Source organism: Pocillopora verrucosa, chromosome 14 (assembly GCF_036669915.1).
Source record: "Pocillopora verrucosa isolate sample1 chromosome 14, ASM3666991v2, whole genome shotgun sequence".
Lineage (NCBI taxonomy): Eukaryota > Metazoa > Cnidaria > Anthozoa > Scleractinia > Pocilloporidae > Pocillopora > Pocillopora verrucosa.
In genome coordinates this window covers 270862-296626 of record NC_089325.1, presented here as the reverse complement: position 1 = coordinate 296626, position 25765 = coordinate 270862, and the positions used below count along the sequence as shown (strand labels likewise).

Genomic DNA, 25765 nt, shown 5'->3' with positions numbered 1-25765 from the left:
TTCACAGAAAAATGATAAAAAGTGGCTGGCTATGAGGTTGTTAAGCCAGCACTTAACAACCGCTTCTTCTTTTGATACATTCTTTTCCGTAGCCCTGTTGACGAGATTTTCTGAATAGAAAGACATTTAGGTTGGACAAATTGTAATTTGGCAGTTACGTACGTCATCTAAATGTAACCCCGTGCGCTATAAACACTTAAAATGAATTAAACTCCTCCTATGTCCTTCCATGAAGCATCTGTCCAATTTGAAGATTTTTTTCCAATTTTCCATATCGACATCGAGTCTATCGGTGGAAAATGTCTATTTGTCGAATTAGTGCCTCTCAAAAATCCTCTTTGATCATTTGATGACGAATGCTTCGTTTAGTTAACTTGACTTGCTCGACTCTTTGTAGACTGGTCTTTTTTGAAATGAGAGGAGCTGAGAATTGATAATTTCTTCTCCTTTGGGATTTCAGTACCTTGATCCATTTGTAAACATGGCAGGAATTTCTCGAGAATTTCTAAAACATATCTCCGTATCTCTCTCATCCGCCAGCAGTATAAGATGGGATTCAAAGACGAATTCAAAAATGCTAATGCCAGTGAAAACTGAAATATTCCTTTCAGAAATAATCCGTGCTCAGACGTTACTATGATCAGCATTGTACCTGTATAGGGAAGATAACAAGCGGTGAACACGATGTAAACATACAAGATGTTGACGGCCGATTTAAGCTTTCTTTTGCTCAGCGCTAATTCTTTGCAATTTTCACTTGCCGTTTGTTCTTGAGATTTTATTTGCAAACGATGTTTGCGGACAATGAGGTAGATTCTTACAAAAGTTATGGTGGTTGTCATGAAAAATATTACCGCAAATGTGCTGCACACTGCCTCTCGGTTAACATCTCCCATGAACAGGTAACCGAGAGCTGCAACCGCGCTGAGCGTCCATAGTACGGTCAGAGTAATGCCTACTCTCCTTTCTGTAACAATTTCCCTGTAACGAAGATGCAGGCTGATAGCGAGGAAGCGATCAAAACTGATCGCGGAAACGATGAAGAATGAAACGCCGGCAAGAAAAGTTCCTACAACCAGAAAAGCAATCTTGGTTTTGCACTCAGAGTCATCCGGAGAAGCAGAATCACTTCGGAGCATCTCAAATATCACGGAGATGTACAAGGGCTGTACGACTAAGCCAACACCTAGATCGGAGAAAGCCAAACCAAGCAGCAGTATTTGCGAAGGAGATAAGGCACAAGTTGTCTTTGTTAGGGCACAGATGATAATCGTATTGCCAAATATTGCAGAGAGAGCCAAAATTCCGTTGATTATACAAAGCACGATGTACCAGCTATAAAAGTCGTTCGTGTCGGGATAGTACTTGGAAATATCGTTACAAAACTCTTTTACTACCTTCATGGTGTTCTGTCGACGATGCCGCTGTAGACTGTAGAATATGTTAAAAAATAATCAGTGAAGTCTCGCCTTATGTACTTAATTTGAAGCCAAATTCGTAAACCACGAATATCGGTTATTAAAAATTTAAAAGAAACACCACTTCAACTTTTCCACCAATTGCGGAAAAAGTTGAAACAAAATTTCAATAAGTTAAAACAAAAGTTTATAGCTCCACAAAAACGAACTGCGTGAACGTGATATGTTTTCGAGTCAGTTTATTTATGCAAAATCGTGGGAACTGTCATATTTGCTCTCAGCCACTTGCGGATCGTTTATTCGAGAGGGACAACAATTTGTCAGATAACTAGAAGCAAATGGTATCAATAATCTCAGTTCACTAAAGGGTGTCACAAGTTACCAAAACGGTGACAAAGCGGCTAAAGACAATGAATCAGACAATCAGTTTCCCCGTTATCACCTCGTGCTCTTTGAATTTGATGCTTGTATTAAACTAAACAATACCAGAATCAAAATCAAACTCACCTGATCCACAAGGTCTTTTAATTAACACTGCTTCACGATCGTATGAATTTTGGTTAAATTAGTTACCGGACAACTGAAACCCTCTGTCAACACCACCGTCTTGGCAATGAACATGAAAAAAATTGTCATTAATTTTCATTCCAGACACCTATGCAATTCTTTTATCATAATTTTTTCCTCACAGTTTATCATGACATCCATTTTGTTTTTAATATAACTCAGAATAATTTGCAAGTTTTGGGATCTTTAACACCTTTGAAAGCTGGTTTCGAATACATTTCATTGAAACATTATGTGTGCTTACCTAATTCCTAAATCTTTTTTCGATATTCTTCGCGCGCTTAAAAATTCGCCGAGATTGGTAAAACGACTTCTTGATGAAAACGTAGAAAACGATTTAAGACTTGACCAACGATGTCTATATCTGATGAAAATTCCACTAATGAAAAAAGACATCTCGATTGAATTAATTGAACAGATATTTGATATTTAGAAAATGAAAAGACATCTATGTTTGACTTTTAAGACAACTCTTAAAAAATGTATGTTAATGAAAATACTATTAATCGCATTTCGCTGAAATAAATTTTTTGGGTGAGAGTTCGTATAAAGCAGATTTCTCCAGCGCATCTAATTACCATCACAATTGTTTGGGATATCATTCATTACCCACACAAAGAAAACCGAATCAAACTTTTTGACGGTATTCAGCGAGAAATGTTAAGAAAAAGCAATTATGTGTTATTCAAGTTCCAAGCTAATTTGCTCATTCTAAAGAACTTACTTCGCATTGGTCCGGCGAGATATTGTAACATCTGCATGCGTGGCTCAAATTACCAGAAAATTACACATTCAACTCAAAAAAAGGCGAAAACTTACTATGTCTATCATTTTCAGTCATTTTCTGTCCTTCTTTTATTTATTAGCAGGCTTTTGTAAATATGATTCTGAGGAAATCAAAGATACCATTTAAAAATCCGTACATCGTAATATGCGCAGAAAAATAAAGATGTGTTTTTTCAACAGTGCAAGAAACATTACAAAGCGATATTAGACATATTTAACCTCAGCTGGTTTTCCGGAAACATTATATTAAGTGAAACATATATAGGAAACTTACTTTTTTTAGCTAAGTGAAAACCAGTTACAAGTACGAGAGACTGAAAATTACCTGCTAATTTCAATAAGGCACATCAAAAATTGCCGCCATGTAAATTCATTGGATCGTTGTCATTGCAGCGGGTGAAAAAATTAACCCCGTTGCCGTTTCTCCTCTTTCAATACGTTTTTCTACCTCCCCCCCCCCCAAAAAAAAAAAACCGTATAAATACGGGAAAATTACTTAAGTATTGTGGAACATCAGCGCTAAGTATCGTTTCCGTTCCAAACTGCCAAATGGTATTTGAGAGCCTATATCACTTTCCCTGTAAGATATTGGACGTTTGGACCAAAATTAATACAACGATTACGTTGGATAAAGATCGATGAGAAGATTCAAATTGATCGCATACGGCCAGTTCGAACAATTTTTGACGCAGTCTCTTTTGACGGCACAATCAGTAACCCCCTTAACAAAGCAAAGATTCTCTTTTCCATGTTGATCAGATACTGATTTACTTGAAGTGTTAAAATAAGCTTGAGATCCTTTAGATAAGACATACGTGCTTGGCGTTGTGTTGTAGTCCTTACAGTATATAACTCCTAAAATGTCGTTGTGTAATTGAAGTGAAGGAAGTTGTGCTCTAACTGGAGCCGAAATCTTTTAGAGACCTGTCCTTCCGATAACCAACAATTGGGATACATTTGCGCAAGGTTATTGTGTTCATTTCAGCGAGTATGGCAAACCGACAATAGTGGTCATGGAGTTCTTAACTAAGGAGACAGTTAATCCTAAATCAGTAATATCAGATAAAATTTACAAATTATTCTAGAATTGATTAAACTTAACAAAACTTGACAAATGGAAGCTGCATCAACAGCAGCATCAATAAATTGATTTTTAATTTCACAAAAAATCATTGTTTCCCCAACAACCCCGATAAACAAATAAGAAGATTGCGAAGAGCTGTTATAGATAGCAGAACCGATTTCGTAAACGTACGTTGGGTTCCTTCGACGGTTGCTTTGTAAGGGCTCGTTTGGATGCGAGTAAGCAAAAGAGGATAACGCTATCCAATGGATAAATCGCTATCCAATGGATAAATCGCTATCCAGCGAACAGTGTTCACAAAACGTACTATACCATCCAGCGGATAGCGATTTAACCAGCTGATAGCGTCTTACCCTTGAACAAAAACAATGAAACCTTTACGAAGCGTATATCAGATTTTCCAGTACCGAAATCCCTCATTCGTTATTAATCTCCTTACTCTAGTTCTTTCCGAAAGCTAGGGGGACTGCTTTTGTAATTGAATTGTTTTTTTCAAGCTGTTGCAAGTCCCTTTTGCCGTTACGAAAAAAAGGAAAATTTCTTCGCTGTTCGCATCGGAGCAGAACTATTGTTCGCCGATAGTGATAGAGGTTTCTACTAGACTATATATCATATACATGCATATCATATCATTACATGTAAAAAAGAAAAAAACGCATTCAATTTAGGACCATTCAACATCTTGGATTTTCCTGGCGTGTGGCAATATCGGTCAAATTTTTTTTTTGCTCTTTTTTTATTACCTTTTGGCTCACCGTACATATTTACTAAGTTGTGGGGTTTCTTGTGAAATTGTAGAGGAGTTGCGGTCGCCTAAATATCCTATTTTCAGACGACGAAATTGGAGGTCCCGCGGTTTCAAAATCCTGTTCAGAATTTAGCAGTATCAATCGGACTTGGCTTTAGTGGGGTTTTGCATTAACCGACAAAAGTCTGGCTGGCAGTCTTTTTAATCCGGAGTTTGGCTTGGTTATCACTTAGACTTTGCAAATAACCAATTGTCTGTTCCAGAAGCCAGGATTTTAAAGCTAGTTTTTTTTTTTTAGTATTAGCTAATTTTGGGGCCGTCTTTTTTAACAGCAAGGGATCCTGCAAGCATAGCCGTCGGCTCAATTTGATATTTATGGTTTTTAGCTACATTGTTAGTTCGATATCACGCTCATGTCTCCCCACAATTCCCCCACTCCAAAAACACGGGTGAAATTGTAACGCCATGATAAAGCTATGCAAATTTGCTTTACCATAGTTGGACATTGGCGCTAAGTCACGTTTCCGTCCCAAACAAACTTGTCAGTTGAAAGATAATTTCTTTTATCAAAAAATAATGGTTTGATGATGCGAATTGGCCAAAGTAAATTGTTCTACAGCTAACCTTAGGAGCGTTGTCTCTTCCTTGGAGCATGTCAGAGTCTTAGAGTCTTAACCCTTTAACTCCCAGAAGTGATTGACATGTAAATTCTCCTTATAATATCCATACATTATCCAGCAAACAGGTAATGAGAATACTTAAACTCATCAGGTATAAGATATCACCTTGATTGAACACCAAATTCTCGTAATGAATTTATAAGGAAATGTGTAGCAGCCAGAGGGGAGAATTAACAATCAGATCTTGGGAGTTAAAGGATTAATAGGATTAACCGTTAGCCATAAAACGTCAAAAAAAAAATTCAGCCGTAAGACATAAAAATTGACAAATTTAACCGTGAGTCGTAAAAACTGTGAAGCGTAAAAAATTTTCTCTTTAAATCGTAACGGAAATTAATTAATGGTTATATATGTAGCCGTAAAATGGCCAAATTTTAAACGTTAGCCGCCAGAGCCAGCACCCCGTTGAGACCTTCTCGTGGTTGAAAGAGAATTTGGTAAATTAGCCACCGGAGAGAGATTTTAAAGCTCACAGTTGGAGCATTGGCTCTTCGTTATAGCGAATTCTCTATTCTATGTAGGCTGAAAAACTGACTTTAATGTTCTGGGACAGCAAGCTTCAGATCCTTCAGTTGGGAATCTTTGATGTGTCTAAATAGAGGGTCTCAATGGGGTGATGGCTTTTACGGCTAACGATTAAAATTTTGGCCAAAATACGGCTAACGGTTAACACCTTTCCATTGTTTCCACCAGACATATTTTTACGGTTAACTCTTTTTACGGCTAACGGTTAAAATTTGTCAATTTTTAGGTCTAACAGCTAAATTTTTTGGCCGTTTTACGCCAAACGGTTAACCCCATTGAGACCCTCTAAATAACATTCAAATCATCTGGGCTTGTCATTATTAAATGCAACGAAACTTGCACTAAGCATTTGCCTAATTAAGCTACGATTTTTTATTTCGAATATTTGATAAGGACAAGTTGTTGCCACTAAGTTTCCGTGCCAATAATATATTTACGAACTCTAGTATCATTTGCAATTGGTGTCAAAACCAAGGTAAACTCCTGAGAAAGGTAATCAAAATTTAATTTTTCTGTCATGGTCGTCTTCGACAAAAAAGAAGAAAAATAATTTTGGCCGCAAACTGAGGGCTGAGGTCGCTTTGTCGTGTAAATCCATTGAAAACGTATAATCAACACCGTAAAACCATAGGAGACCTGGATATTGATGAGATGTGACGAGATTCATTAGTATATTTTGTACATTAGCTGAAATGTTGTTGTCTACAGCAATCGTTTCTCCCATACTTTTAAACCTATAAATAAATCTCGTGTGGACGTTTTCTGTCTAACCCCATGGAAACATTCAGAAAAGTTAATCTGCAACTACTTGACTGAGAATCGGAAGGCTTTTTGTTTGAAAACTTTCTTAAAAGACCGGAACGGAAATCGCATCCACAAAAAGGCTCATTTAGAAAGAGGGAGAGACAGAGGAGGAGACAGTGAGAGAGAGAGAAAAAAAGTTTCAAAACAAGATTCGTGTCTCAGTATTGGTTAACCTTAATGAGTCAGATTAAGAGCCTCTCGTATTCAAAGAATTATTTTTGATTTAAGTGAATTGAATTTTCATATGAGGATATCGATCGTATTAATTGGGTTCAGATTTATTGATTTGATGATACTTTGATATTCTTCCCAGATCCGTGCTCTTTCGATTTCGGCTAACTTCCTCATCATAATGAACCCATTTTTGAGCAAGAACAAAAGAAAAGATCTCTCAATGAATAGCTAAAAGAAATAACATCTCATCATAATCGTCATAAACAGAGATTTTCGTGTGAATAAATTCTCCCCCACATCTGCGATCTACGTCAACGGAAACAATTCTCTGCAAAAGAGTTCAAGTTTTCATCAAAGGAAAAATCAATTTCGCATGACTTGAAGAGCGACGAGTTCTTGAGCCGTACGTTACAAGGTACACGTCCACAGCCGTTTAATAAGGTTCATCAGCATGAATGGAAGTTTCTCTGAAGATTCGCTCCTTAATTCCTCCCGATCCGTGTTCCCATGTCCAGGTGCTGCGCAGATTCGTGTATCAAAAGGAGAGGTATCAATTTCCCTTTACCTTGCGTTCATTGTCGGAGCCATTTCGTGTCCAAGTACAATTCTTTTGAACATTTTAGTGATCGTAACAGTATTGAAGACGAGAGAGTTACGGACAAACTCAAACATTCTGCTAACTAGTTTGGCCGCCACTGATTTACTAGTAGGCTTAGTTCCTGCACCGCTAGCCATCGTTACAGATGCTTTGCATCATCGAAGAACTGTATCGTTTCAAGTGACTTGTACGATGCGCAAGATTTACCTCTTTGCAATGCTCGCTACGTTCATCGCTTCATATAATCACTTGATTTTAATTGCCTGGGAGAGGTATGTTGCGGTAGTTAGATGTTTGGAGTACAAGTTTATAGTTACAAAAGGACGCATTAAGAGAGATGTGGTAATTGCTTGGATTACAGCCATCACAGCAACAGCCTTCTACATCGTATTCGACGCCGCTGGTGTTCAGTTGGAGGTCATTTTGGTAACGGACATCATCATATGCGTTCTTTGGTTAATTGGTTTTTTATTGGTGGTGTATTTTTATTTCATGGTTTATAAACAAATACGAAAACAGCACCGAAGTCAATTCCGTCGAGAAGACGCTCTTATCAAAGCAAGGATCGAAAGTAGAATCGCCTTTACGGCTTTTCTCCTAACATTTTTCGTGTTTGCCTCGTTTGTTCCTTTAATCGTTTCACTCTTTGCAAACTTGTCACTCATAGTGAAGCAAACTTGGCGATGGACACAAATTTTCGTCCAGGTGAACTCTCTAGTGAATCCTGCCCTCTATTTTTATAGGAACAGACGATGCAGGAAGGCTGCAGTTAAATTGCTGAAATTTAAAAAACCTCAGAAAACTCAGCCAGTACGCCAGACTAAGCTTCTTGCGAAAAGGCACCGGTACTCCATCGTGTCTCTGGATATCAAAGATTTTGTCGACACCGAAATGGCTAAACGGTCCCCTGCGCGCTCACAGTCTTGGGCGGCAGAAGCATTTGAACGCTGGATCTCCGTGCGTGGAGAACAAGATAAGGCAGTCGAGGATAGAAGAATATCATGTCCGACTTTAATAAACCATGGAAACTTGTTTGAAGTGACTCGACCTGTTACCAGAACTATCATTGTTCAGATTGAATATGCACGCCAAAAGAAACCATCAAAGAGGAGGACGAATTTATCGAATGATAGATACAATGCTAAAACATGCAATCACCGCGGGATGCCGAGATCAGAGTCTTTGAATGAAAATGCACTAATCGTTTTGAAAAGTGGCCGTCCAAAACTAGCCGAAGTTAAGCATCATAGACGCAAATCAGCGCCATTGGTTTTAAGAACTGAAAGCAATATTTTGAGAAAAGAAGAATTGCAACATTGAAAAAGTTTTCGATCGATGGGCATGAGCGCTAAACATGACAACGTAGTGAGTGGTATTTGTGACCAGAAAGGAAGACCTCAGCGGACACCAACTAAATTCCCGAATTGTTTAAATTTTGTGAATGTTCTTAAGAGAAAAGTTTAGAAGCTGCAAACATTTGAATGGTCTAATTACTATAGATGAAATGATTTAATTAAACTGATTAAAACAGATTGACCATTTCAAATGGTCTTATAAATATAATGACACACCCTGATACCAGGTTCTAACTAGATGAGATATTTCAACCGCTCAAAACGGTCTTATTAGACTTGAGGTCCAACCACTTAAAACGGTCCGATATAATCCAAATGGTCTAACTAGCATGTGTGTTCTAACCTGTAAAAATGGTTTCACTAGCTAAATTTGTCCAACCTTTAGAAACGATCCAACCAATCAAAATTGTTCACTCGGTTTTTGAAATGGTCTAACCAGATAAAAAGTTAAACCTATTCAACTGGTCTACATTATACCTATATAATTAATCTTCGGAATAAACAGTTTTCATTTGAGGTCCTAAAGGTCTACCTAAATCGGGATGGAAATGAAAGGTTTTCCTTAAAATTTGTGCCTTGCACCGATATCTACGGTCATTTTCACCTGCCCACACAGATCAATGATCTCCTCGGCAGATCATGGATACAATGGATAGATACAATGGATGGATACTTTAGAGACCTAGTACTGGGTTGGCCAATCCCAGCGTCCATTCTGACCTCAGTATTAACAAATTCGCGTATTTACCTTTTGGGCTTTAGATTTCACGTGTAGTGTCACGTGACTTTTGATGTAACCAAACCCGAAAGTTCGGACATTGAGTCGAGCTTGCCCAAAAATACCTGATCAGATACATCACTGTACGCAGAAGTAGTTCGATTATTCCATGCCACAACGCGTCCTGTAACATTCTTCGCATCTGCTTCAACGGCAGCGAAATGACAACTTGCTTGACACACGATCAAATAAATGATAAAAGAAAGATGCCAATTTTGAGAGAAGAAATGTTTCTTATTTGGAAGTGGGTACTTATTTAAGAAAAATTTCCAAAGTCGAAATTTGGACACATGTGCTGCGAGCTCGACTCAATGTCCGAACTTTCGGGGTTTGTTTACATCAAAAGTCACGTGACACTGCACGTAAAAACTAATGCCCAAAAGGTGAATTGGGTTAAAATGACCTTCCTGTTTTAAAATAGCCTAAACAATAAGAATTTATAGTCATGTTATGGATCCGTTGAAATGGGCGAACTCGACAAAATGATCCAACCGGTTGAAATAGTCTAATAGATAAAATGGTCCAATTAGCTTAACTGACTGAAAATGGTCCAACCTGCTAAAATGATGCAACCGTATAAACTGGTCCATGAAGATAAAATGGCCTAACCGGTCAATAAGGCCTGAAAAGGTTAAAATGGTCCAGCTAGATAAAATAGTCCAACTGTTCAATATGATCCAACTATGATAAAATGATCCAGCTACTCTAAATGTTCTAACCAGCTGAAGTGGTTCAAATAGTTTAACTATGTAAAATGGTATAACTGGAAACGTAAGCATAGTTTAAAGTAACGCTCGCAAAATCCTGAGTTATGTACACACCAATAAAATTCAAAAATATTTTCCATTCCGCATGAACTGGAAGACGAGCTTGTAAAGCGGTCCGCAATTCAGTTTTGAAAGAAAAAAGCCCTAAAAGTTAAGCACCAAAACGCAAGAAAAGCTCAAAAGAATTTACAAGAACAACGAAAATTTGCCAAGAAATTGCAAATGTCGAACTCAACGGGACAAAAGTGGTGAGTGAACAACCATTATCTGTCGCTTGGGAATCAGTGGGGCGCGGAGGATTTGGGGATGAATCACGTGGTTTTCGGGATGAATCGGTCGTCTCTAACAGAGTATAAAAGGGAAGGAAATAAAATTGACCGCCAATAGAGGGAAACCCTAAGATTACTACTGGGCCTCGGGGCGAACAAATAAATATCAGATGACCAGTCCCCAATGTAGTGGTGGCATCGTCTCATTATCCGTTGACGCCTCTCAGCCTTTCCATTAAGACTTTTGGAGGGCTCTGAGGGTTGGGTAATAGTCTTTTGTATGAAATAAGGTACTTTTCGTGAAATGAAATACTTCATGTCTGCGTTTCTCGCATTTTGTTAGACCCCATTAAACGCAAAAGGACATGTTGCACCATGCAAGGGTAATCGTACCCGATTTTCAAATCGGCTATGCGCTCGGCGTTCGTTATTCTCCTCCAGAGCCGTTCTCAAACTCATCAACACTCCTGCTCAACGAACTTTCTTTGAGAAGGAGCGTTGCGTGACGAGTCTGAGAACGGCTGCGATGGAGACTAGGTGTTCGACCAATTACTCTCTAAAACTCCACTTCTCTTAGAGCTGCTAACTTTGTTCACTTTTCTGTTATTTCTGCTTCACTTTGTTCATATATGGATGTGGAGTTTTTTCTTTATGCCTCATAGAAGTATCCAACTTCCAAAGTGCCTATGGGCTCAATTTAACCATTTAAAAAAGACAAACAGGATAAGTGTAAACATTTATAATACCATGTGAACGAATCAGATATCGTGCCCTAACGTATGAAAATTTCCCTTACTACATTAAAAATCCCTGTTAAAACTCGTTTGCAAACCTTCAAAACAAAACTGTATAAATTATTTTGAAACACTAACCGAGTTTCCTCTTATGCAATATTTGCATGATAAATTAAAATCATAAGTCTCATCTGGTAAATGCAAAGCTAAACATGGCACTCACATTTACGTAAAACTTGCAGAAAGACAAGTGATTCGACGTGTCTTAACAATTTCGATTTCCTAAAAGTAATCAAAATGCGTCAAAATTCAAAGATTCGCTAAATGTCAACGTTATCCTGCTTAATGAAACGTGATTTTCCAAACAATAATTATAACTACAATAACTACAGTTAAATACATGCAGATTGATTTCCTTGAGGAAAAAATGACCTCGCTATTTTATCTAGCTACAACACTTTTAAATCAGATAGTGTGTATGTTGGCTACAACATGTGCTTGTCATGATTATGCAAGGTACACTAAACAGTTTTCATATGTTCATTGAAAGTGATGAATTTTTCAATTGCTCAACATGATTCATTAATTATTTGACCAATTTAAGAAAACTCCCAAAACGTCTCTCCAAATTATTATGCAGTTAGCCTTCATATTTGTTTTTACCACGTACTGGATGTGTGGTTTAACTCTTTCGAACGATGCAATTCTCTTTGCTCTCCTTACAAGTTCTGCAGAGTTATTTGGCATTTCTTTTCAAGTCGCGCGGTCTCAGCGGCTTTCTATCTTTAACTGTGCTTGCAACCAGATTCTGGGACTTTGTCTTCTTTAAGAAGCGTTTGCTGCTGTCATCTAACAGGCAACTTGACGCCGTCGACCGCGTAATTGTGCGACGCCGTGCAATCGAGGTCTTCGTTTTCTTTGGCGGCGTTATTTCGATGTTGTAAGCGAGGCTTTCTCTTCGCGAGGAACCTTCGTCTGGAGCTGCTTCATTAGGAAGATTTTCGTTTGAGCGGGACCGAAGAGATCCAAGTGCCGACTGCATGGCCGTGGCGATACGCTGGGATCGTGGTTGTTTAGCTGGAGTAATGCTGGGGGCAGACTTAGATTTTGCTATACTCGGTCTTTCGCTGTTCTTTGGTTTAAACAGATTAGACGCACCTTCCACCGATTTTCTTTTGCGTGTGTTGAATGATTTGGCCAGTGACGCGTCCAAAGACATTCTTCCCGTTTTAAGCACATCTTCTTGCACAGAGAAGTCAGGGTTCATTTGAGTTTCTACCGGGTAAGATGTCTGTAGATGCGGCAGGCACGACGCATTCCGACGCTGCAGCTCGGCCAGTCGGTTCCAGTCATACTCCACTTCAGCATCTTCCATTTCTGGTCCAAGCTCATCTCCCAGGATGAAGTATGCAGCACTGTTTGTAGTGCGTTTTTCAGGCGGGGTGTCACCTCGCATGTAAATAGCACTCTGCCGGCGGCTGGCGCGAGTCTGAACTCCAGCCCTCAAGCTTGAACTTGAGGCCGAGTGCAGAGTGTTGAGAGATTTGTTTAACTGGTTACAAGCATTGCTCGGGAGTGTAGGCGCTTGCATGCTTCCCTTAACAGAGCTTGCAAAATCCGCTAGCTTCAATGGTGGGCCTTCGTCAGAATCAGTGGAGCTATCCTCTTCGAAAAACTGTTGTCGAGCGTACATTTGCGCTCTTTCCCCTTCAGTGGCCTTCCTTCGGAGCGACTCTATAATACTTTCGGACTCAGCAGAAGTTTGTCTAAGTTCTCGTATTTGTTTATCGGCATGAGCCAACTGTGCCTCCATAGAGTGTACCTCTGTGCCAAGCCGTCTGTTGATAAGAGTTTCCTCCTCGACTTTCTGCTCCAGTTGATTTTTCTCAGCTTGTAATTCCAGCATGTGATCTTTCAGCTCTGCAAACGCCTTCTCTGTCTCCTTCATTCCTTTAGAAGTACGCTTAAGCTCCTCTATCTTCGTCAGTAGTATCTTCTCTTTGCTTTCCCACTTAACTTCAGAATTTTTCACCACGTTAACTGCGTCCTCTTTCGACGCCAGCGTTTCCTTCAACAACAAGTCAAGTTCTTCAACTTGTTTATCCTTTTCGCCAAATTTAGCTTCCAACTCAGCTATGCGCACTATCAAGCCATCTCTTGTCTCTTTTTCCTCTTCGATAATCTTGTCGATTTGTTCTTTCCCTTTCTTTTCCAACTCACTGTAATCCTTTTGCAATTTTTCGAGTGCTTCATACTCCTGTTGTCTCTTTGTTTCTAATTCGTTGTAATCCTTCCTCAAGCTTTCAACCTCCTCTTGCACAGCGTTCGTCTCAGTTTGTTTGGCTTCTTCTAATTGACGTATCTCGTTCCTTGTTCGATCTTTCTCGGTGTCTGCTTCTTTCCTTAGCAAATCAACACTTGCTTCCAGCTCCTCTACTCTAATAACATAACTCTCGCATTTGCCTCTCAGCTCAACACATTTCTTGCGCTCCAATTCCAATTCTTCCTTGGTCGTCTCGAAACCACTGACTTCCAATTCTAGCTCAGCAACGATGCTTTTAGATTTCAGAAGCTGATTCTCCAAATGACCGTTGTCTTCTCTGGCTTTCCTCACTTCTTCGTCCAGCGTTTCTACTTCTACTCGCGCTTTCTTTCGAACTTCGATCAATTCGTCTGAATGCCTCTTAGAGTTTTCAAACATTTCGCTTCGCGTATTCATCACTTCCTCTGACAGTTGATCAAATTTCTTTTTCCAAGCTGTGCGCTCTGCGTCGCAAGCCTCCTGGATTTTTGCGGCGTTTCTTTCAGCTTCATCCAACATGGATTTCTGTTTGTTAGCGAAGGCCTCCTTCACCTCCTCGTACTCCTCCTCGAGTTGGTTAGTTTTCGTACGGAACTCAGAGGCAACCGCGGCTTTTTCTTGCGCCATACTAACGATCTTGGAATCTTTTGAAGAAAGGAAATATATTGATTAGAAATGTTCGCAGAAAGAGCGAAAGGCTGTTTAGAAAAACACCTGAGTCGGGCAGCACTATCGGTAAGAGCCGACCAAAACAACCAAGTAGAGTGTTATCGCTAGCCAGTTACATTTTCCTCATTACTTAAGATAAATAACGCTGTTTTTGAAATACCATCGAAGAGATTCGTACAGCTGCAGTTTCCAACATTAAGATGGAATTTAAAGCAGAAATTATCAAGAAAAGGTTGCTCGAAGTATCATAGAAGTGGCTATATTGATAGGGGCTCGTTCTAACCCTAAGCAATCTCCTAATTACAGGGTAAACGATAACTTCCATCATAGAGAACAAACACACAGCAGGGTTCTAAATAAACATTGTTACTGTTTCCTATTTCTTTCCGTTCGAGAATCGCAAAATAAACTCACCCAATTCGCTTTTTAAGGCCGCTAGCATCTTCTCGTAAGTTTCTCTAACTTGATCCCTTTCTTTTTCCAAAGCTTGAATCTTCTGTAATCTATTCTCCAGTTCTTCCTCCAATCGCTGCCGCTGTTTGGTGAGTTCGTCTACCTCTTCTTTCATTAAACTCATTTCTGTGTCATATTTTAACTGGTTGTCATGTGCACGGGCATTGCTGGTTTGAAGACTGCCTTCCAAACCTGCTTTCAAATTCGCCAAGGCTTGTACTTCAATAGTCGTCTCTTGCAGCCGCTTTTCTCTGATATCAAGTTCTTTAGCAAGTTCTGCTTTTAGCAAGTGTTCTCTCGACAGAGCTGACTTCAGTTCTTCTACCTCTCGGAAACAATGTTCCTGTATATTCTTGAGTTGTTCGTCCATTTGTTCTCTAACAGAAAGAATGAGATAGAGAACTTATAATGTCTCCTAACATCAAAGTTAGAGAAAGAAGAGAAACAAAGACTTTTAGAATTGCATGTGGTAAAACCAAAGACAGAACAATCAAAAATGGCATGCAAAGCATACCAAACTGTCCGATGCGTGGAAAATTGCCACTGATGACCAACGATTACTCTTTCATTTGATTTGGACCTGACCAGTCGAAAAGCTGGCGCAAATTAGGGACCAACCAAGGTACAAAAGAAACCAGAAAACAGACCTCGAATGACTCTAAAAGTCGATCGTAACAAAGAAAGAATAGGCAATCGATGATAACTCTAAACTGTAGTAGTTCCACGACTAACCAGCTCTAATGCACGACCGACACTAATGAAGCGTGGGTAAAGGCTAGTAATAAATCGGCTCTTGCATATTTCCTTGGTTGATCAATATCAATGCGTAAAATTAGAAAATATCATCAAAAGACTGTTGATAATTACGTTTAACAGAAAGTGTAATAACTAGTCAAAGACTAAACGTATTTACTACCAGGGTTGACCTAGCCTGCGTAAGTGATGCTTTTTCGGCCATTTGATGAAGATAAAGTCGGCGGATACGAGAAGTTACGAGAACAACAACAATTGCAACAACGTGCTTTGCTCTGGCGCCTTAGCCTCTCAAAGCTCTAAAGTGCACCAAAAGGCCGCCAAATAAGCAGGCTAGGATATAACCGTGCATGATCATAGACAATACGATTGTTACTGTAGCTGCTTCCAACTGAAAAGAATAAGCGCGAGTTATTTTCGTAATAGACTGATCAATCAGCTTGCCGTTTTCACTTTTCCTTCGACTAAATAAGGTCAAATCAAATCTTTATGTGAGTGCAGTATGCCTAGGCGGACCTCAAGCCTTCCATACTGAGTTCACCCAAATACTTGAGCATTACCTTTTATGAACTTCGACCGCCAGCTGATCTTCGAGTTCTTGGATCCTGCTTCTGGCGGTTACGTACTCTTCCTTTAAACGCAAAAATAGGTGAAATAAATAAATAACAAATTATCTCCTTTTCCTCGCCACTCCAAGCTTCTCGGTACAAGACAATACTGCCTAATTTCTTCCCTTTTCTTATCGACGACTTCCTCCACTTGACTAAAAAATTGTTGGCTTTATGTTATATCCAGCTGCTCTCATAGCGAGAAATTCTGACAGCATGGTAGTTTACGCGCGAATTGTGCGCACCACTGGCGTTCGAAACCCTCGGCTACTCTTGACAAGGCCGGAATACTATTTATTTTTTTTTTAACATAACTGAGAATTATACCTTGTAAGAGGTCTGCATTTTCTTGGTGTCCTCCAAAGTCTCCTTTAAAGCCAGGTATTCTTCTTGGTTAACTGCTGTAGACAGACGCGACTCCAAGCGATTTTTCTCCAGTTCTAGTTCAATTACTCTGCTGTCGATGTTGACAGCTGCCAATGGGGCATGTCGTCTTGGTGATTCGTCTTGGAAAGAAACAACAAACAGCGGTCTAGCAATAGCCATTTTGTTAACTTCGTGATGAGAATAAACAAAATTGAGGCTATTCAAAATAGTTAAGAGCTATCGTTTGTCTCACGACAAGGAAACTGACATAAAATCTGAAAGAAAGAACAAACCGTGGTCTAGCGATAGCCATTTTGTTAATTTCGTGAAAAGAATAAACAAAATTGAGGTTGCTCAAAATAGTCAAGTTCTATCGTTTTCTCATGACAAGGAAACCAACATATAATCTGCGATTACGCATTGTAATTAAAACAACGATCTCTTGTAACCGGGAAAAGGGGTTATGAAGCCTGACCTGAAACTTACGGAGAAGCTCAATCACAGAACTTCTGTGACCCGAACAAGAGCGGGAAGTTCAAGTAGGAGTGCTCCCTAGCATTTACTCACGATCTATCACATTAAGCGTTAAGTTGAAAATACTGGAACGATGACAATAATAATGATGATGTTAAAAAGAAACAATAAAACAATAATAGTGATACTGACGAAAATAGTAATAATAATTGTAACAATAAGTTTGGGTTAAAGAGCCTATTTATTACTTCAACATGAACCGAGCAGTTTCATGTAAAGACCGCAGAGATAACTGACTACATCCCGAATGCGCATATCGTTATATAATCATTAGTGGCGCGCTCATTGTGATTGTTCAATTGCACGCGCCTATGTGCGCCACTTCTATATAGCCAGGTAATTTATGCCGGTATACCTCTAACAGTATTTCGTGACAATAATAATGATAATAATGATAATAACTTACAGCAAACAGTAATAATAACAAGAATGATGGTTTCCGTGTGTTTTCATAAATGTATTTAAATCTTCTACAAGGGTACTGGACAAACTTTATAAACTGAGTGATCAGTTTGGGTAGTTCTGATTAAAAATGATATCCCCCTGCTCAACGGTGCTGTCTGACCGGCCATAATTAAGGACGTATTCTCAAAGCACGGAGATCAAAAGAAAAATCGTGTTTAAGTCCATGAAAAAACAACAGGAGGGTAGAAAAGCGAAAAAGAAAGATTTGGTACGGTAGAAATGAAGCTTGAGGTGATTGTGAATATTGAGAAATGACTTTTAAACATGCACAAGGGATGATATTGTTTGCATGATTTTCAGTTTAGTGATGATGGTTACCTTCACTCCCCCTCAGCTCTTCATCATCAAGCGCCTTTGACCTCTGCCTCTCCATCCTAATTTCAGCAGATTTTGATGCAGCACTAAACGCCTATGTTAGAGAATACAAATGGCTTCCATGATTATCTTTTGATTACAGAACAGAGAACTCTTTTTTTTTTCCTGCCTTTGCAACGTGGGTCTCGTTCCCATGGCCCAGTAACTCGGTCAAATTCAAATTCAATTTATTTTCCTACATCGGACTTCTTATTGGTTGTTAAAACAACCATTAGTAACGAATAGATCAATTGAGCAACGAGATTCCGTGCTATTTACATGAAATTAATAACCTGAGGTCAATTCGACTCATGTGAAGAACGACGTATGAAATGGTTCTCAACGAATCTTTGCGCGGCAAAGAGAAAGACGAGGTTGAGACGACTAAAACTAGAATTACATGTACCACAGGGAAGAGAGAACATAACTGGAAAGTCTTAATGGCAGCTCGTCCAGTGACGACTCTCTCTTATCTGCTTCCTCTTCATTCAAAGTTTTAAATTTTTATATTTTTTTATCTCCTCTTTTTGGTTCAGTTCTCAATCTCAAATCTCCTCCCAATCAAACAGACTTGCTTCGCAAAACAACGCGGTAAAAGCTTCAATTTTTATTTCTGATTCTACCTATGGCAACACTTTTGTCGATTGCCTCTGGTTTATGACTTAGGGTTGGAGGAAGATCTATTTCCTTGACAAATGAGAGAAAATGAAAATTAATTCACATCGTGTAACGGCGTGGATCTTACCTCCTCCAAATCTTTCTGAAGCGTTGCAATCATCTGTTCTTTCCTGTTCAATGTGGCCTCCAGTTCGCCTGTTCTAAACTCCATGTGATGAATCTTATTCTTGTAGCGGTCAACAATGGATTTTAAACGATCCGTTTCTTCTCTCTAACGGTAAATGTCGTGTTGTTTAGTTAGCGAGCGTGTAGAATCTCATTCAGTCGATATTATGAAACAAAATCGTTGAAACTGAGACTCGAGCAGGCCGTGCGTGAAAGGAAACGTCTGTAATAGAGTGAATATGCCCACGACTGTCTTTTCCTACATGTGTGTAAGACAAGCAAAACACGCCCCCATCTAAAAATGACTTGCATCGCAAGACTTTCATCCCACTGGACACAAAGTTAAACATCTTTGGAATATGACCACGAGGAATACAACCAAACATTCCCCCATTTTGGCTCAGGTTAACTCGATCAAGTGACGTACATATATAAACCAATTGAGCGAGAATTAATTACCGCATTTGAAGGATTATCTTGAGCGATAATAAGAAACGTAAAGCAGTCACTTTGCAAGATATTTAGCTAGATTAGGTAGAGAAAAACCAAAGCGTCAATTGTAGGAGTTTCAAAAAAAGCAGGTTACCGTCGGCCACCGCCTGTTTAGGGTGCGAACTAGCTCTAGTGTCTGGGATTCGCCTTACGGCACGGCCACCTATTACAATATCGGCATCCGCGCATTGAAAAAGTTACATTGAAACCCAAGCAACTGAAGGAAAACTAAGTGAAAAAGAGACTTTTTGACACGGATTTAAAAATTTGAAATTTCCCAATTTAGGCGAAAATTTTCAGTTTGCTCAAACATTATAAATACACTTGAAGAAAACGAAAGCAAACGCAGCAATCACCTCTGTTATTTTACAGCATTAAAAAAAAAAAAAAAAGCCTCACCTCTTTTTCAAATTGTTCCTTCTCTTGAATGAAAGTGGTAACTCTCTGCTCAAGATCTCCACACTGTTGCTTGAATGTCTGCAGTTCCACCACCTTCTGCTTCAACCTAAAGACAAGAAATGCGCATTGATTTATGGCTACCTGACAATGGTCGTGTTCCCCCTTCGTTTCTGATTCGAAAAAAGCGAAAACAAAGTAAGCGTTGGTCATCTTCGCTGCGAGACAAACTTCTCATAACACAAGATTCACTTCACCCCTGCTTGCTTGGGGAAAAAGAGACCTAAAATTATTTGCTGTTAAGGTCCACAGATCACACAAGAGAGACTTCTACTATTCGTTGCTATCGTTTACCTGGCATTCTCTTTATTAGCCTTTTCGTATTCATCTTTAAAGTGCCTCATAAGTTCCAATTCATCAGCTGACGATAGTAGTTTTGTGACCTCTTTGCGCAATTTTAAGATTGTGGCATCTAAAAACGGAGAAAAGGCGCGTTAAAGCCAAAAAAAACTTCGCAGGTCTTTAAACCCTTACTTCGGACATTTTACCGGCTTCCGAGCAACTTGGCCTTGTGCTGTTGTTTAGTGAAAGACTTGACCAGCTTCATATACTGCTGACTAGCATGCCTTCTCTTCCAGAAAAAAAAAGTGTGCGCAGTGTAATTCTTTAAAAATGTCAGTTTTAGATGTTTTCTCTGCTCTGTTTTACCTCTTGCATCAATCTCCTTGTTCTTTTCTGTAACTTCAGCCTCTAAGTCGCTTTGCAAATGAGCCTGTGAGTCTAAAGAGGCTTGTAGCTTGGTAACTTTCTGTTGCAACTTGTTCAGCATTAACTGCCAAAGACGAAGGAAGTAATTTTATTGTTTTCAGAAACTTTATTTTACCTATTAGATGGGTTTAGTGTTAGATAGGTTCAGCAGAACGTTATCGGAAACGGGCAAACGACAAAAGTTCGACTTTTCCCGGGTGTCCACGGTCGGTATTACTCTAAAGCGAAGTTTTTCTTCTAATTAAGAAAACTAATTTCTCTTCAGGTTATTTTCCTGCAGGATTCTAGCCGGTCATCATGTTGTCCCTTGGCAAGACACTAAACTGTAACTGTGCCTCCCTCTGCCCAGGAGTACATGCAAAGATAGGTTCCGGCGAACTGTCAAAGGAACGTAATGAGATGTTGGGAGGGAAGGGGGATAAACTTCAATAGACTGACAACCCATCCAGGGGGAGAAGGAAAACTGCCAGTCCCATAATGCTACAAAAACTGGGATCAGCTTCGGCTGCATGGACCACTGGCTCCGAGTAGACTATACTCCTTAAGCTTACCCAGTTACATATTAAGGGAAAAGTTTCTTTGTTTTTTTTGCTTTCTTTTTCTCTAAATGTCAAGCATAGACACTGTGTCCTCTTCACTTGAATGTGACACTGGAGAGAAAACTACATGTATTCAACACAGATTTTACTCTTCAGAAAACTGGGGTCTGAGCAGTAAAATCTTTAAAACACATAGACATACAAAGATAATGGCCTCTACATGATTGTATATTGTTCCCTGCCCAATGGGGAGTGCCTGTACTTGCAGGCGATGCTGCAAACAATCTTTTTCAAAACCCATTAGTTACTTAGTATCAAAACAGAATCATTATAAAGTTATGGAATAAAGAAAACTGACCTGATTTTGTTTGCTGCGTAACTGTGGAGACCCCACAAGAGATGTTAAGGGGAATTGGTGAAAAAAGCCTCCACTGGTGACTGGACAGTTAAAGGTGAGGGCATGTGATCAGAATCAATGTCTAATTTTTGGCCTTCTACTACATTCACTGCAAAAAAAAGAAGTGAGATGAAATGGTTGGCAAGTAAGTTATCTAGAAGTGGTACTTTCTCCACCAAGTATCACAGCACCAATTCAAAAATTTCCATCTATTCTATACTTTGTAAGTTATCTTGAAATACTCTTAGCCCTTGTTAGGCTCTGATGTAAAAACAAAGACAAAAACAAAACCATTAACAAAGAAGAAATGTTTTCTGAATCAAAGTTTGAACAACTCTGCATATCAAAAATTCCTGGATCTGCCTCTACCTATTTGGCAATTGTTCACCCAAGTGGGGATGGCTAGCAGAGGACATTTACATGTACAGAGCCACAAAGCAGTAAGGTAAATATCCACTCAATACGTAGCCATCTAAACTGAAGTGAAACAACTTGTAGTTGTTTTAGTTTATTCTAAAACAGTGAGACATTACAGCACAAAAAGGTGATTTAAATTTATTTCATCTGGCAAGAATTTCAATTATTTTGGGCAAAAATCCTTAGAGTGAGTAGCCAATCAAGAGAAGGCCTTTGACCACTACCAACTGTTTTAGTATAATACTATTAGTGTAATTGCTTTCATTGATCATAAAGATGCATACACTCTGATTGGTCCAGGACTGCGTCATATCTCACGATAATCACCTTGTGTGAGGTGATTATATTGATACGAGTAATCAAGAGAATTGTAACAAAAGATATGCAAAATGGTCCTTCTTTACAGAATGGTTTCAACAACAGAATGAATTAACACCAGAATTCAAAAGCACTTGTTTGAGCAATCAAACTGAAACATTATTTTATTCACCTTAGGCTCAGCAAATATTGTTAAATAATACTTTAACTTCATCATGGGATTATTAAACAATATTTGCTTTGCCCTCTTATTGAATAATTTTAAATATCACAGATATGTCCATCAATTGACCAATATGTTCACCATGGCTATCTCATGTAGTACACAGATGCACTTTATCTAAGAAACACGTTATTTTAGCTGCACACATTCTTTTTACTCTCTGTTATTTCAATCCTGTAAAGCTACATTCATGTACAACTCACCTTGTTTGCTTAAAATGTTAGCAAAGGATTCAGCTGTGAGACAACCTTGTTCCCTGTCAGTAAACACAGATTCAATCAGGAATTTAAAACTGAAATGATCTTCAACATCCATTTTGGTAATCTGATCCACAAATACAGCTACATTATCACACTGTGGTTTGCTCCACAAAGTAACAGTGTAATAACCTGTAGAAGAAGAAAACCATGAGGGTATAAATTTTTGTGACCTTTGACCTTGCAAGTACACATGCTGTTTGAAACAACTTCTAGTGATCCACAAGGTCCTAACCCTTCACTCCCAAGATCTGATTGTTAATTCTCCCCTCTAACTGGCACACAATTCCTTGTCAATAAGTTATGAGAATTTGGTGTTAGATCAAGGTAACAACTTCTTCCTGATAAGTTTGAGTATTCTCATTGCCTGGTGGCTGGATAATGTACGGATATTATAGGGGGAAGTTGCAAGTTAATCACTTCGGGGAGTTAAAGGGTAAAATGGTCTCACAGCTCATGCCAAGCCTGGTAAATATTGGGTGGAAAGAAGTGCAAAAAATTTTAAGGCAGAAAAAATTATCAGTTGACAGCTACCGGAAGTTTGATCCTCACTCTAACATTGTGATTTTCATAAAAAATAGGTGGTCATTTGTGCTGACATACAGTAGACAGCAAATTCCACTGGTTAACCACTCTTATTGAAACCCCTGGGTGGACACAAACAATTTGGCAGTTCAATCATAGGTGAGACATTTTTTTTCATTTGCCAAACTTGTTTATCAAGCAAACATATAACATTTCATATACTCATCTAAGAAGATCATCTAAGAATGAAAAATAATAAGAGTAAAAAAGGGAATCAAGCAACCTTTGCTATTTCTAGTTCATTTCTGTTCCTGAGATAATCTTCTTTATAACAGAGTAAAAGTCCTGGCGGTGAAATCCTGAAAGGAAGAGAGTTAAACACAGAAATTTTTTCATGTGCTTACTAAATATTTTTTTCATTTATTTCACATGAATGGGGAAAAAGTGCTAAATTATCTCATTATATTTATCATTAATTGCTCAGGGACCCACTGAGCAGAAGCCCATGTCACATTTCAGCCACGAAGCCTGACCCCCCTATGACTAAGCCCCTGGTGCTGAAGTGAGAATGACAGTCTATGCACAAGTTAGTAACTATGTGGAATCAAAAATTTGCTGCAATCAAAAATTTGTAAAATATGGTCATCACTGCTTTCTGCTCATGGTCATTCTCTCCACAAGCCTTAATATATTTTCCAAATATTAACAGTCTTCAAAAGCAACCCAAGTTAAATCTCAGCTCATTACTACGCTCTACTAACCATTGATTTTTACAAACTTTCAATTGTCTAACTGTTTCAACAAATACATATACATAGCCTATTGCAATATTGATGGGGAAAAGAGGGATTTTTGAGTAACTTTCTAATTATGAATTACAAGGTTTCTGTTCATCATGTTGATTGAAGGGTTGTGGACCACCGAGTGAGGGGAGGGTGCAAACTACATGTACCTTTCCCCACCCATTGCAGATAGTAGCTATAAAAAAAGTGTTAATACATAATACAGGTCACAAGTTTCAGGTCTGCTTATACAGCAGAACCCTGCTTTGTTGCAAACTCAGTAATTTGGTCACCTAAAAATTACAGCCACTTTTTATGTCCTGGCAAAACAGGAATACACCTTCTTATAAAAAAAAACCCTCAGTAACATTCTAAAATCCTCAATAGGAGAGTCCTTCAAAACTTTACCCCTTTAATACAGCCACTAGCACTTAAAATAAAATGCCTGTGACATGTCATTGTCATTGTTCTCTGTCATTTCCTAATCAAAGAGTGATTTTACTGTACAGCCAAGAAAGAAACCCTCCTTCTATATTTATTAAAATGTTAAAGGAAAGTACCTCTTGACCTAAACATTCCTCTTTGGCAAACTGCAAAGTGATAAAAAATAAAATTTGACCCTATCCCAGTGATACAAGCTCCTGTATGGCGAATTGTTTTGGCCCAGGGTGACAGTATTACAGATGCCTTAACATATTTGCCTTTCGGGTATATTGGTGAACTTTAAACTTAATCAAATTATGGCCATCTTACATACCCTTTAGAGTAGGAGACTCCAATCAGTGACACATACCATTGCCTCAAGTTGGGAAGTTCATCACTGCCAAACCTGGAAGATCTTGGTGACTGTTTCCTTGGCACTAACAGTTACGCAATATGGCATGACCAGCGATATTTAAGTGGTCGGTTTCAAGAAGTATTGAAAAGCACGCTAACAAACACAAAATTTTGAAAGCAAAGAATTGGGTGGCGTTTAAAATAGAAGAAATAAAACATACCACAAATTAATATAGGCAACACAATAATGCCTTGTTGTGAGGAAAGACTGGTAACCAAACCGTGTTGTTTGGGAATGCAGAAAAATGTGAATAGCTACGTGTACGGGTGGTACAAAACAAATTTTTCAGACTCCGGTCTTCCGTCACTATAATTACAGCGCCCCTAAATCAAAACTAGGTACCGATGAGTAATGTGAAGGAAGGTAAACAAATTTATCTAATGAGTGTTCATTTGTCGAAGCAATTCAGGGATTTGGGGGAGATTGGAGGATGTAGCAAACATCGAAAAAACTACAAGATCAACTCGCCTCCCAACGAACGTACATGTACATGCATTGTATAAGCTTCACCGACTTGTCTCGCCGATCCTCGTCGTTTATCGCTGGTGGTAAGTGCAATGGTAAATCGGGTTGTGGGAGATAGAGAAGATTTTTTTTTATACTTAGTACTTACATTAGATGTATAAATCTTGAGCAACAGGTTTTTACTTCCCGGATCCGTAATGTGCTCGATTTTCTCATTCTTCTTCGCGCGTGAAGCGATTTGACCATTGATCTGTAAATTAATCAAACAAAGACTGGGAAATGAAACAAGAATATTTGCGTTAATTTTGCATGTAAATGGTAAAAATTTCTTAAAAAAAAAAAAAAAAAAAAAATATATTTCAGTTCAGTTTTTCTGCTAAATGGGAAGAGATCAAATGAGAAACTGTATGCTGACGAATGTACAACTCGAATGAAGTTTTTCATTGGCTACGAGCACTTCTGTTAGTACAATTGGAAATTGCGAAAAAACTTACACGATTAACTCACCCAGTTCAACAAAAAACTTGGAGCTGGCCTCATTCATTTTGGAACTCCCAAGAGAGCTTACACTTCCGCAGAAATACGTTACACAATAGTCCAAACAGAAGCAAAGATCGATGAGGGGGAAACGCCAACAAATCGAACCGCAAAATAGAATGTAAACTGCTTAGAAGATTTGGCGGTTGATTTTGAAATTGACACGATTAATCCCACAAAGCTTAGGCGCGGTGTGAATGTGTGTGTATGTGCGGCTGAGAAACCAAGCCTGCTACG

General features: G+C 38.8%; 3 protein-coding genes across 3 annotated transcripts; 1 reads left to right on the top strand and 2 right to left on the bottom strand.

Annotated features, from left to right (window-relative positions):
• Positions 1–355: 355 nt before the first annotated feature.
• Positions 356–1403, bottom strand: LOC136278211 (adenosine receptor A3-like). Its single transcript, XM_066161674.1, has one exon. The coding sequence runs from the start codon at positions 1401–1403 to the stop codon at positions 366–368; it is 1038 nt and encodes a 345-aa protein (XP_066017771.1). The 3' UTR covers positions 356–365.
• A 5834-nt stretch (positions 1404–7237) lies between these two features.
• Positions 7238–8704, top strand: LOC136278045 (melanocortin receptor 4-like). Its single transcript, XM_066161231.1, has one exon. It carries the CDS (start codon positions 7238–7240, stop codon positions 8702–8704), a length of 1467 nt encoding a protein of 488 aa, XP_066017328.1.
• Positions 8705–11318: 2614 nt separating this feature from the next.
• LOC136278044 (nuclear mitotic apparatus protein 1-like) lies at positions 11319–25535 on the bottom strand. Its single transcript, XM_066161230.1, has 12 exons — positions 25499–25535; positions 22328–22513; positions 21128–21207; positions 20171–20294; positions 19817–19934; positions 19466–19571; positions 18537–18680; positions 17756–17846; positions 16400–16578; positions 16025–16095; positions 14673–15088; positions 11319–14233 (listed from the first exon to the last, which is right to left on the bottom strand). The coding sequence occupies exons 1-12, from the start codon at positions 25533–25535 to the stop codon at positions 12024–12026; spliced, it is 3762 nt and encodes a 1253-aa protein (XP_066017327.1). The 3' UTR covers positions 11319–12023.
• Between the last annotated feature and the right edge of the window lie 230 nt (positions 25536–25765).